Here is a 13,467-nt window from a genome sequence, read left to right on the forward strand (position 1 = left end):
AAATGCTAGGTGTCACATTGTATTATTTATTCTCTGCTAGGGATGTATTATCTATTCTCTTGTAGATATACTTTTTAAAAGTAGTGAAGATGATGGGGTCAAGAACAGTACTCCAAAGAAAGACAGTTCCGATCAGAGGTTACAGAAGGTAAGGTAGCAACCCCAGGAAATAGATCTAAATTCTAGCATAAGAATCATATATATAAGCTGTTACTCATGAATTTAGGCCATGAGTCTCCTCTCATAATTCAAAAATATGGATTTACAAAATTGTGTCAAAAATGAATTCTCATGAATTAGCTGTGGATGTGGATGACATAACTGCAGTAAATTAAAAGTATGGTTAGAGGTAAAATAATAGAAGCTGACAGATTATCAAAATTAGGAGTTTCATTATCTTTAGCATTTGCCACTTCTAAGTTCAGAACTTTGCATTTCATTTGCTGAGTATTTAACTTTACGTGATAGCAGGTATTAATATACAGAGATCACATGTAACAGAATAAAACAGATGCATAATAGTGATAAATTCCCTGCTTGTTTTATATAAAATTTAGGACATTGCATATGCACGTATTTTTTACATTTGTGGGTTTATCACTTTTCACAAAATAGTGGAGGATGCATTTCATGTTCTCTGGCTTAGCAAATATGCGTATATAATCTTTACTGCTCAACATTCTACATGTTCTGCTTTGTATGCTAACAAGATGCTCTTAACTAGTTGCTATTTGTATTGATATTTGTAATATACACAAGTAGTTTAGTATGTTAACAGGTGTTCACTTAAGAGGGCTCACTTGTATTTTACCATATGTTTTGTTTGCTGCAAAGAAAAGACATCCTTCAAACAGTATTATACCTTTTATTTGTCATTTTGCAAAACAATATTTGTTTAATTACTTATAAATCTTTAAAAGCATTCTTAAATTGAATAAAAACAAATCTATAACTTTGAATGTCAGTTTGGGTATGTCTATTTGTTTTTTATTTGTGAATTAACTTGTAGGAAGTATGGTAATTTACAGCAGATGATGTGATTGCATATACTTGTAACACTTGCCATATGGTCAGGCAATGAAGGCTGTCATCTCGTTATTACTGAATGACAAACATCATGTTAAAATAATAACACACAGAATAGGAAGTGCTCACATTCATTTATCTTAAGGTAGAGTGAGTAATTGAAATAATTTGAATACTACCATCTGAAATGTCACACAGTTTATGCTTGGTTATCATCTATATTTCAGAACTATAATTTTATTTGCCAACTACTACATAATTTTTATCTCCATGGATATACAGAGTTATGATGGTTCCTTAGGGATAGGTGTAGAAGCTATTCATTGTTTGTTTCCTTGCAGCTGTCATACATGACTTTAAGTGCTAGTGAGTGCAAAAGGTTCCTCTAAAGATCTGAGAAAACAATAGCAGAATCTCAGTTTAGGAAAGTGGTTGAAGAAAGGTACTGGTACTCATTACCATTGAAGAGGAAAAGAAAAACTAGTAGTTTAATCATAAATCTTGATTTCACTGAAGCATGTGCAAAAAATCCTTTTACTCCTGATTTCATCTGATAAGTTTATGTAACCATAAGACAATCTCTGTTCATTGTGAGAGTGCTATGAATTTCTGCCAAAGAAAATAGCAATGGATATGCATGCATATTGAATGTCTGCTATCAAACTCAAAAATTTGGTATCAACTTCACAAACACATAGGAAGTTTGAGCAGCTTTTGCTCCCTCTGTGTTGAGACCTCTCATTTATCTGAATTATATCCATATCCATTTTATAGATTTTTTTTTAAGTTTTAAAAAAATAAAAATTAATGGATAGAATTAATTCCTGTAGTGAAAGAGTGGGGATGGAGCTTTTACAAAACTACCCAGAAGTATTTCTCCAAAATGACTAAGTGTTTATTGAGCACAAAACTCACTCTGATGGCTTTTGCAAGCTTCTGAGGACGTCTCACAGAACTGATGTTTGTTTTAGGATCTGCTGAAATTGAAGTTTCCCCTTATTTCTGAAAATTGTGAGGTTTAGTTTGAATAACTTTGAGCAAATAGTCCTGAAGAACATTGAGAGTCAGTTTATTGTTCATAGCCTTGAATACATATAAACTTCAAAGAACTTCAGAAACAAAGTATATGCATTATATAGGTAGAATATGCTTCCTAGAAGTAAATAATTGAGAAGCTTTAAATGTGCTTTATTAGAATAGGATAGATTTTCCCTCTCTGTGAGCAGAAAATGCATTTCACCCTTCATAGTCAAGTGCTGAACTTCCAACATCTCTTGCTACAATTTTTTTGAAGATCAACTATTTTGTATATTTATAACACATCCAAGAACATGTTGATTTAGATAGCTAATGCAAAATTGTCTGTATTTCAAAATAGTTTGCCTTAAAGTGTTTATTTAAATTCAATTAGTATGTATAACCAAATCAGTAACAAGCTCAAGATGCATCGGGAACGTTCATTAGCATACTTAAACTTCTGTGTCACTTTGCCTGGAATTTTAACTTCTTTTACCATCTGCCCTTTGCTCAACAGCTGTATTATTGCAGCTCAAATGTATTCATTTGCACTATGTTAGAATTATTTTTAAATTAAGTACTTTAGATTGCTTTTGTCCTTGTGCTTAGTGTAATATTATTGTCATATAATAAATATGTTTTGAAACAGGTTTTTCTCTACTGGATAGGCTAAAATATTATGAATGTTTGAATTACTTCTGTTAGGTACAACAACTAGAAAGAAGATGCAAAATTACTGAAGGGGAATTAAAGAAACTGAAAGAAGTAAATAAGGACTTATTGAAGGAGAAAAATGATTTAAAATCATCTTTAAAAGTGCAAAAGGAGGATGCAGACACAAGAGAAAGAGAGCTGGAAAAGCTACTTAAGCAGATTTGTGAAATAAAAAGAGACAACACAGAACTTCAGGCAGTGATTGATGAACAGGAAAAAGAAGCTACTTGTTTGAAGAGGCAAGTGGCAGAAGCTAACAGGTTGAGAAAGGAAAATGAAGATTTGCTGAGTCAAATGCAGGAGCTGAAGTGTTTGCTGGGTGAAGCCAAAGCAGTGGCAACCTCTGGGCAATGTAATTGCAAGATAACAGGCACCAAGGTTAAATTAAAAACAGCCAAGAAAAAGAGCTCTTTGGGACATCATGGAGCTTTTCTCAAACAGTCCATCAAGGTTATGAGTAATGTATTTGAGAACTTCTGTAAGGACGGCTGGGAGGATGTGAGTGAAAGCAGGTACGGCTCTCATTAACTTAGCCCTGTAGAGGGGACACTGTGCATATGTAAAGCACTAGCAAATGGAGATTGAATTTCAACTACTGTTGATTTGGTATTCAAAAAAAATACTGTCAGATCCTTTGAAATATCTTGGGAGGTCTTGTTCTGAGCTTATTGACTGAAATTTGCATGCAAAATTAGCCACAACTGCATGAGTATTTGAATAGGTGCCAGGAAACCCAAAAGAAGGCAATGCTTGATTTCTTCCAGTGATGCTATTTTCATGCAGTCATGAGGCTTGAAATTGACAGTTTGGCAGGTTGATTTAATTTGCTGGCCCTTTGCATATTCACCACTGACAGCTAAGGATTCCCAGGCAAGCCTACTAAGTCAGTTTAGTTATCTTGTGACATGCCGACCCGGGAGGAGAAACATTTTTTCCCCTTAATTTAGTTAGATAAATTTTGAATGACCCATTTCAGCTTGCTAGCAGATGTCTACAAGCTGTTTAACATCCTTTAAATTAAGAACCATCCACACTAATTATTTCATGTATGTTTTATGCACAGTCATTGTACTAACTTTAATTGAATGATGGTTAAAAATTAGTTCTTTAAAGGTAATTGTTACTGCATAGAATCTCAGTCATGAGTCACAAGGCCCTCAGAAAATTGCACTGGCAAAATTCATAAATGTTTAGGATTTTTACTTTTGCTTCTGTGTGTCCACACACACTTGAAGCCAGTAGTAAGCCCCTATCTGACTGTGTATCACACCGTTTCTTTCAATACTTTGTACTAAGAAACATGTAAAGAAATTTCTTAAGGCTATATTTACCCCTAAAATACAGAGAAGCTAGCAGAGATAAAGAATATGGAATCTTCTTTGTAGCATTCACATTGGCTTTGTATGTCATATGGAGCAAATCAGCAGTGGCAAATGAAGCCCCTCTGCTGCAAAATCCCCATGCAAAATAGGGGATCCTGAACACAGTATCTGGAGAGAGAAAACAAATTAAATACTATGTAATTTGTCCATTGCTGTCATTAATATCAAGCTTGTTTGTTTTTCTGTTAAATTTAATCCCACAGATCTGATTTTACAGAAAAAAAATATTATTTTTTTTTCTGTTACAATTAATGAGCTTTTTATTCAATTTACTGTGTTTTGCTTTTTAAGAACAAAATTCAACAAACAAATTGTCATTTCAAGTTAAGTTTGAAATGAAGTGAAAATTGTCTGTATGGCTTTGTTTGCTGGCTAGGCATAGGCATCCTTACTGTTTGATAATTATACAAGTATCAGGTTAGGAAATATTGTCATAAATAAATGAACATTTTCTAAGGTGATATTTCAAGGTGTCATTCCCAACATCTGAGGGAGATATCTTCATTTAGAGTCCTCTTAGTATGATTAATAAATACTATTCTTTATCAATAGTAGCAGTCTCTGAATTTCTAGATTCAATCCTTTCTTTTTCTAAATAAAACATTCCTTGTAAGCATTCAAATTAGAAAAAAAAATACACACAGTTAGAAATATTTCTATTCTACTGCAGCACATTCGAAATACTACATTGGTTTCTGGTTTTGCCACTCAATAAGACATACCAGTATGTCAGTACGGGTATGGGAAAGGATAAACGTGTTCCCATATAAACTCTTCATTTTCAGGCCTTTTAAGTAGCTTCCACCTGTAAATCATTGATTTTCACAATGGTGCAACCTAGTTTGAACTCGGTTGTGCCTTTTTAAATGCCTTGGTTTAAAAAGTAACAAATCAAAATTGCTTTCAGTCAAGAGATTCCTTCAGAAATGTGTTTGCACAAAAGGTGATGAATAACCATTGATGATATAGAAGGTGATATGTCCAAGACTTCGTATTTTAAGAGAGACTTTACTGATTCAGAAAAAAACAAAAAAAGGTAATCTGAGGCAAGGACATGAAAAACTGGAAATTAAAAACACATTGATATTTTAACAACAGATAACAAGTTTAAGGAGAAATTTAAAGTAGAGTATAGGTTTCACATCCAGTTTCTCTGTCTGGCATGCAATTTAAATAGGAAGAATGCTGAGTTCACAGAATTTAAAAGCACTCCAAAGGGGTGCTAGATAGAGATTTCAATGAGGTACAGTTTCTGAGTTTGTCTCAGTCAATGCTACAAATAAAGTTCAATTGAAACAAAATGTTATTCAATGAAGTATTGTGCATTTTCTTGATTTCCTATCCAATGTGAAAATGAAGGAGAGAGGAAACTTTGTGTATTTTAGTCCACCATTCACCAACTAGAAGTACTATCAAGCAGTTCTTAATGTGTCACTTTTATAGACTAACAAAAGCTGTTGTTTAAGAAACAGATAATGTCTGAGAACTCCATGCATTGTATAGTGAAACTCATTTTGTCTGGGTTGACCTGATAAGACAGATTACTTCCTTTCTATATTTCTAGATATCTGTTGAATAAGTCAACTTAGTACCATTAGTACTGTTCAGATTTTATATTAGTTTCTCTTTTTTTCTTGCATGTGGTATTTTCTGTGTGCTTGCTTATTGGCTGTTTGGAACTTTTAAATGAAATTGCTAATGTTTAGCTTAATTTTGTATTGTTTTCCCTAATGTGCTGTTTTAGTGACTCTGAAATACCAGCTTCTGAAACTTTGGAAACAGTGATTATGAAGACAGTGCAAAATATTGATCCTGTGCCAGACAGAAGTAAGCAACAGGGAAAAAAACAAATACAAGACAGTCAAAAGCCCTGCAACATTGCTCATTTAGAAGGCAAAAGCCAACGGTATAATAAAAAGGTATATAATGTAACTTGTTTTGTTCTCCTGTGCAGAGTATTGAAGTTTAATAGTTAGTATTATGACTGCTGTTCCCCTCATAATTAATTTGACTCTCATTGTAAACTGGAAAGAAAATCTGCTTGCAGGTATTCAGTGGGTAGATTTTCATTATCATTTAGAATATTTTCTGAACAATTAGTCTGCAAAGAATTTGGAGGATATATCAGGAGTGTAAAAGCTGATTAAAAAATGTAAACCTGCTGTAAGCTAGTCCTGCTGTCTCACTGTCAAGACAAAGAATGCCTCAGACATCCCATTAAGCTCTTTAATTCTTCATTAAGCTATACAGAACAGGGTGACATAGCCTGTAACAAAGAAATAGCAACATCTCTGTCTTCCTCTAGCAAAATGGTGTGATGACTTATCAGACACAAACATCTTTCTGTTAATTTGGTGTGTTCAGAAAGAGTTGTCCCCATCTTGGATGCTTTTGGCTCTAGCTCTGTTCAGGAGATTCTTTTTAGAGCAAAGTGTGCTTTCAGCTTCTGCTTAGCCCACTTACGTTAATTTCTGGGGTTTGAACCCTTCGTCTCATTCCTGACATCTATATGCTATTTTCTGACAGAACAGGGCCAGCTGGTTGTTTCCCATATCTTTAGAAGCTCCATACAATCTGTAACAGATGACTCATTTTTGGACTGCAGAAAAGTATCTAATAATTTTACCCTCCTGTGTTGGCCCAAATAAATTACTTTAAATCCTGGAATTTAAAACACAAGCAGACACTCTTAGTTCTTAGTTCAAGAACTGGGATACTGAATAACTTGCTGCTGTTTGAAAATGACCTTGAAATTCTTTATGTTCAGTGATAGAATAAAGAGTTTGGAAACAGATTACCTTTTCTTAGTTTCCAAAATTTTAAAATAAATACAAACTCTCTGGTCTCATTACATGTTCTTGATTGTGTGTATTTATGAGAAGATATATTTTTCTGTCAGAAAAGCTGGAAAATTGAAAATTCTTCTGCAACTATCTGTTGGTATGGAATACACAATATTCGATCATGAGTATATGATATATGTGAAACTCTGTCATAGTGTCCTACTCCTGTTACCTCCTGCCACCATGAACTGAACATCTACAGGACAGGGCATCCAGCTGAGGCTGGGCTATCTAGACACAGCCAGTACCTCTTCTTTTTGCTTGTATTGTATTTGCTGTCTGTTCCTATTGGAAAAGACAGAAGTATTCTGATACACTTCTTTAAGAGACTGGGGGATATGGAGCATGCACAAGAATTATCACAAGAGTGCTAAGCAGGTATGTATGCTTCAGCGGAGGTTCAGGAGAAGCACCTGAAAACATGTCTTACTGTAAAAGCATGGAAGACGGCACTGAAAAAAGGTTTAGCGTTGACAGTTCTTGGTGTTCCTTGCACCATAGTAGACTTTTTACCGGTATTTCAAACAGCAAAAATTATAACAAAAATCTTAAATCCCTTCTGAGGGAATCACTCCAGTTGGGTAGTGGTGTTCTCACACAAAGGGCCAGAAAAGCTCCTTACACAAAACTTGTAAGTGCTGACCTATGTCTGTTGTTGGAGGTGAGATTGGTAATGGCACAAAGTCTTTCTCAGTTTTGCCCCATATGTTGTAAATACATAGTACTCTGTGAGGTATCAGGAGTCATTGACACTCTCTAAACTCATGAAGTTAGCAGAGCTGTGGCCTAGAGTGGAGATAGCCATCTTTTCACTGCAGCTATGTATGGTTATCAGCTGAGAACTCATGTCTCCTTGACATATAATCAGCGTCTCAGACCATCACTGGTCATACCTTACATGTCTTCAGTGCTGTACAGTCCTCTAGCCATACTGATAGGGACTTAGTACGAGTTTCCATTGTTGCGTTTGAGACACGGGAAAAAATAGAATTGATTAAGAGCATTCCCAAAAGAGACAGACTTTTTTTTTTTTTTTTTTTTTCCCATGCACATCCTATTTGCTTGTCCTTCAAATTATGTGGAAATTGTACAAATCTAGAATTCATGGCTAAACTACCATGGAATGTTGGTACTTTTTTCAATGCAATTAACAGATTATTCATTCCTAATTACCCTTATACATTTGATGAAAAGGTCCTTTAATTATGAGTATTTCCAGAAATAGAATCATAGAATCATAGAATATCCCAAGTTCGAAGAGACCCATAAGGATCATCAAGTCCAACTCCTGGCATCGCACAGGTCTACCCAAAAGTTTAGACCATGTGGCTAAGTGCACAGTCCAATCGCTTTTTAAATTCAGACAGGCTTGGTACAGTGACTACCTCACTGGGGAGCCTGTTCCAGTGTGCAACCACCCTCTCCATGAAGAACCTCTTCCTGATGTCCAGCCTAAACTTCCCCTGCCTCAGCTTAACACCATTCCCATGGGTCCTATCACTGGTGTTTACAGAGAATAGGTCACCTGCCTCTCCACTCCCCCCATGAGGAAGCTGTAGACCACAATGAGGTCCCCCCTCAGCCTCCTCTTCTCCAGGCTGAACAGGTCCAGTGCCCTCAGCTGCTCCTCATACATGTACATGTACATCTTCCTCTCTAGGCCCTTTACCATCTTCATTGCCCTCCTCTGGACACTCTCCAGCAGTTTAATGTCATTTTGGTACTGTGGTGCCCAGACCTGCACACAGTACTCGAGGTGAGGCCACACCAGCACAAAATAGACCTCCCTCAACTGACTAGCAATGCTGTGCTTTGCACCCCAGGATACAGTTGGCCCTCCTGGCTGCCTGGGCACACTGCTGGCTCATATTCAATGCATCGCATTATATCACATAGAAATTAATTGGATCAACTGAAAAATTTGGTAAACTTTGCAAGCTTCAGGAAAATACATGTTTCAAAATATACCAAGCATTTAAAAGTGAAGGAACTAGTACGTTGATTTTGGTGTAAGCCATGCTCATTCTTCAACCTCTGTTTCTGTCATTTAACATCTTATGGGTTCAGGAAATACCTTATTTTTCAAATAGAGACATATTTAAAAGATACGCAGTTGATTTTTGTTGAACAGTACAAGCACAGGTTTGCATTAGTTGATGCACTTATATTCATGCATCTTCCCATTATGAATTAGTGTCTAATCTGATCTTATCCCTCTAGAAATAATATCACTATTCCTTTTAATGCATTTAAATATCTTGAAAAAAAATGGGATATTGTAGGTTTTCAAATAGTACATGTCTTTTTGCATACAAATAAATTCATACCTTATCTAAAAAAAATACTGTAGATATTAACATGCACTCCATTTTTCTTTTTGGGAATTCTTTGGAACGGGTTATGATTAACAGTTTTTTATTTCTTCCACATTGATGGGAAAGACATAAATTTGTGCTCTTTGTCATCTGATGGTGTAAAACTGATTTTCAAATTATAATTCAGAAGAATTTTGTATATTTTTGAAAATAATTTTTGTTGTTTTGATTAAAACTGGCAAATGATGTAGTTCTGTAGCTGATGTGCCATTAGGAAGAGATAGTAAGCTTCATGCTTCTGTTTTTTATTTAGATCCATTCAAAGAATAAAGACGTGGAAAAGTTGCAATCCAAAAGGAAAAAGATCTACTATCTCATAACAGCTTATCCATCATTTCTAAGCAAAGGTAGGAATATTATATATTTTTGGCAAGTTCATAAGTAAGATTGACAAAGAATTCCTGAATGATGTTTCAAAACCTCATCCATTATGTTACACAAACTTGGTTTCTATTTGTTGCATGATTTGCTTGTTTTAAATTTACATGAGCACATTTTCAAAGCTTCAGGTCATTATTTTAAAATGAAATTGTCTCACAAAAAGTGACCATCAAACATCTTTTAGGTCAGTAAAGTTATTTTCTGTATTTACTAAATCCTGCCTATTGAATCTCTTGACTAAACTAATAAGGCTTTTCATTGTTTCTTGTTCTTACTTTCCCTCTGTGTCCAACATAGTCAAGGAACAAAATGAACTGTATTTTGGCTTAAGCCTTAAAAAATCTGTTACCAAGTCTTTATTTCTGGTAATACCAATCAGAAGCTAGAGCCATATTTAACTTTCAAGTCCTTGTTGAGTTTGCAGAGTTGGCACTTTAGAAAAGAAACATCAAGCGTTTACAGGTTAAGTGAATTAATTTATCAGTTCACTTACTGAAAAGTTTTGAGTATGGTATCCTAGAAAAGTATTTTATAGGCAAAAATAGTGTTCTGAAAGGCTAGAGGAACATCAAAAATCATTGTGTTTATGATGGTCTGTTGGTTTAGTAACATGCTTTTTTATGTTTAGAGAACAGAACAAAAAGGAGAAATAGCATTTTCCAGAAACCAGGCTACTCTGCTGCTCTACTGCGGGAAAGAATTAAGTCATTGCAGCAACAGATAGCTATTTTACAGAGTGAAAAAAAAACAGCAGTATCTTCTGTGAAGGGATTTAAAGAAGTGAATGAAAAACTAACAACTCAGCTACATTTGGCTGATCAAAGACTTCAAACTAGTAAATTGACCATACAGGTAAAGTCCTCCTCATTATGGTGCCTTATAATGTTCAATTTAATTCTGTTATAATTTTGTGGAATTCTGATAACATTGTGTGTTTCTTAACCTATGATTGATATTATGAAATACTATACATTAGCATGTTTTCTATGAGATAATGAATCAGTTGTTATATGCAGGCCTGATAAACTATTTTAACACACTTCATTAGTCCTTCTGAAAAATAACTTGTTTTCACACTAATATTTTACTTCTGTTTGAATGGTGGAGAGAAATTCACCTTCAGCTTGTTGTCTGAGAATTTTCCTGAGAATTTGGTCAGTCCACTTGAACTAGCACCCTTTCTCCTATAAAGAGAAGTCACTTCTGGAGAAACCATTTCCATCTGCCCCACAAAAGGAATACTCAAGGCAACTGGAGTCTTCTTCCAGAAGGAACTTAAACCAGATCTATATAAACCCAGTTTCTCTGTCAAGGTAGAAAGCTACAGAATATGATTTATGAAAACAGAGACTGACAAACTATTTGGTTAACAGCCCCCAAAATGCCAGCTTCCTTATTTACATCAGTCTTCATTCCTACTTAATCCTTTCCCATACTATCATTCCTTTCAGATTTTCCCCATTCTCATTTATATATATGTATTTTGTGTTAATCTATATGCAGCTCCTCAGCTGGAATTCTTTTCTATTCATACTGTAGTGATTGGCCTGCCCTTTATAGAGCTGAATCAACAAACACTTTTGCAGTAATTGTCTCCTGTTGGTCACACACACATCCTGCTTCCAGAATTATAGTGCTACAACAGATGGACTTGCTGGAAGGAGGCAGACATTAAAAAAGAAATCAAATCCCCTCCCCCTCAAACTTCTCTGCATTTCTCTCTTTGCACAGAAGGCAGAAGCAGTATCAGGAGCAGCACTTCTCACTTTCTTAGGGCTGGGGAACTGCTAATTTCTAGAGAAGGAAAAACCTCATTTCTGTTACTCATTTTGCATAACTATATATATGTAATGAATTGTTCAAAAATAGTTTCCAAGGTCATTGGAACCAGTGGAGATCTGCCTATCTAACAAATAGTATCATAATGTAAAGTTTCATGGACAGTATAAACTTCTCAGAGAGTTATGTATAAGTAATTTAGATAGAATATTCAACTTGCTCAGACATTGTCATGATTTGCCTTCCTAGAAGACTACACCTTAGGCATCCATAGGAGAGCAATGTGGGAAACAATTTTATTTTATTTTTTTAAAAGGCCATTATCAAGAAACTGTGTTAAAAAAAAATGTATGAAGGTAAGTCTTGTTGTAATGTAAAAGACTGACTCAAAGCAAAATAATATGTTCTTAGAAACCAATTTTCTTTCACTGTTCTTTTGGAAAGTTTTTATTTCTTTAAAAAAAAAAAAAAGATTGGTCAACGGTCTATTTAAAGGGTGGTGCATTCTAAGCAAAATTAAATAAATGTGTTGCAGGTACTCAAGGAAAAATCTTTATTAGGCATGCACATTTTTTTCCTTCTCAGCAACCAATTCAAATTCCCTTTCTTATAACTAATTACTCTTCAGGTGCCATAGTAGTGCTACCAAGTGGGAAATTTAAAGCAAAGGCTTGGGCTACTTGCCAAGTGAAAATTAAGGAGGTAAAGCACCTACACAGTCACTGCAGGGTACATGCATGTTTTAGAGAGAGAACCATGATTCAGACAGATCAAATGATTGTAAAGCACACTTTTTTTTTTTTTTTTTTTTTTTTTGTGGTGGTGTTTTGATTGCTTTTATTAGTGTTATAAAAAGAATGCTATCTAGAAGTGAAGTTTTAAGGTATTGCAAGTGGAATTCTATTTTTTAAACCATTTTATTCCTTATTAAGAATACTGTTTTCATCATTGTTTCTCCTCAGTGTTCCTGTTAACTTTAGGTTCTGGAATCATCTTGCACAGGTAGAAGATAAAAACCAAGGGAACAAACCAAGAAGTAAAAGATTTAAGCAATCTGTGGATTCAGGGAGACTCTTACACACTTTAACAGTGTCAAAGTAACTAACATCCAAATATAACTTCTGTATGTAATCATGCTCCTGGGTAATTTTATATTAACAGCGAACTTGTGATGTTGGGCTAAGGTAAGTGTAGTGTTTTAGTAACTTAAACATCAACATCATGGACTTGGATGAGGTGTTGTCTGAATTTAACTAAGAAAATAAATCCATTAGGAAACAAGGGCAGATGTTTGTGCACTCAGTTCTTTGTTATAATCCTCCAGGAATCTAGTGCTAGAAGATTGACTCTGGATTTAGGATTTAAATGTTCCAGATGTTCATATCGAGACATTTTACAGTTCATACAACCTACGAACTGTCTGGCATCTGTTGATTTTCAGAATATATGTACCTATATAGTTTTGTGTATTTTTCTTGGAGATGCACATACACCTGTATTTACGTTTGTTTCTCTTTGTAAGAGTTAGGAGTTCTGAATTTTTAGTTCATTTTTTGTTTAGCCTTACAGACTCTTTGCAGTAATGTCAATTTCTTGCTTTGTTTTGTTTCTGCAAAAGCAATTCTGTGCATATTTCTGCAAAATGACTTTAAAGTGTCTGCACATGTGAGAATCAAAGCTTGCATTCTCCAGGGATTTACATCAATACTGAGTCAAGACCGTCTGTTCAGAAGTACAGTAGTTACATTTTGCAATCAGTGTATAGAAATCACAGCTGGAGCTGATACTTAATGTAGAAGCAAAGGGATTTAGCATTTCCTTAGTTTCTTAGGAAAAACATCAGAAAGGAATTGTTAGAAAAATCCAGGATTTTTTTTTTTTTCATAAGATTTATTCCCCCCTACTCATTTGTATCACTACGTGACTGATTATAAAAATAGTCTATTTATT

General features: G+C 34.8%; 1 protein-coding gene across 1 annotated transcript in view; it reads left to right on the plus strand.

Annotated features, from left to right (window-relative positions):
- The window catches only part of CNTLN (centlein), a gene marked incomplete at its 5' end in the record, with an annotated part of 202,072 nt that overhangs the window by 129,144 nt on the left and 59,461 nt on the right, over positions 1-13,467 (plus strand). Inside the window, 5 exons of the mRNA XM_084304658.1 lie at positions 66-148; positions 2,749-3,269; positions 5,884-6,058; positions 9,611-9,704; positions 10,367-10,590. Coding sequence (XP_084160784.1) covers positions 66-148; positions 2,749-3,269; positions 5,884-6,058; positions 9,611-9,704; positions 10,367-10,590 — 1,097 coding nt within the window. The remainder of the gene's footprint in view (positions 1-65; positions 149-2,748; positions 3,270-5,883; positions 6,059-9,610; positions 9,705-10,366; positions 10,591-13,467) is intronic.

The sequence above is a fragment of the Netta rufina genome (genome assembly GCF_964035555.1).
Source record: "Netta rufina genome assembly, chromosome: Z".
NCBI classification, from domain to species: domain Eukaryota; kingdom Metazoa; phylum Chordata; class Aves; order Anseriformes; family Anatidae; genus Netta; species Netta rufina.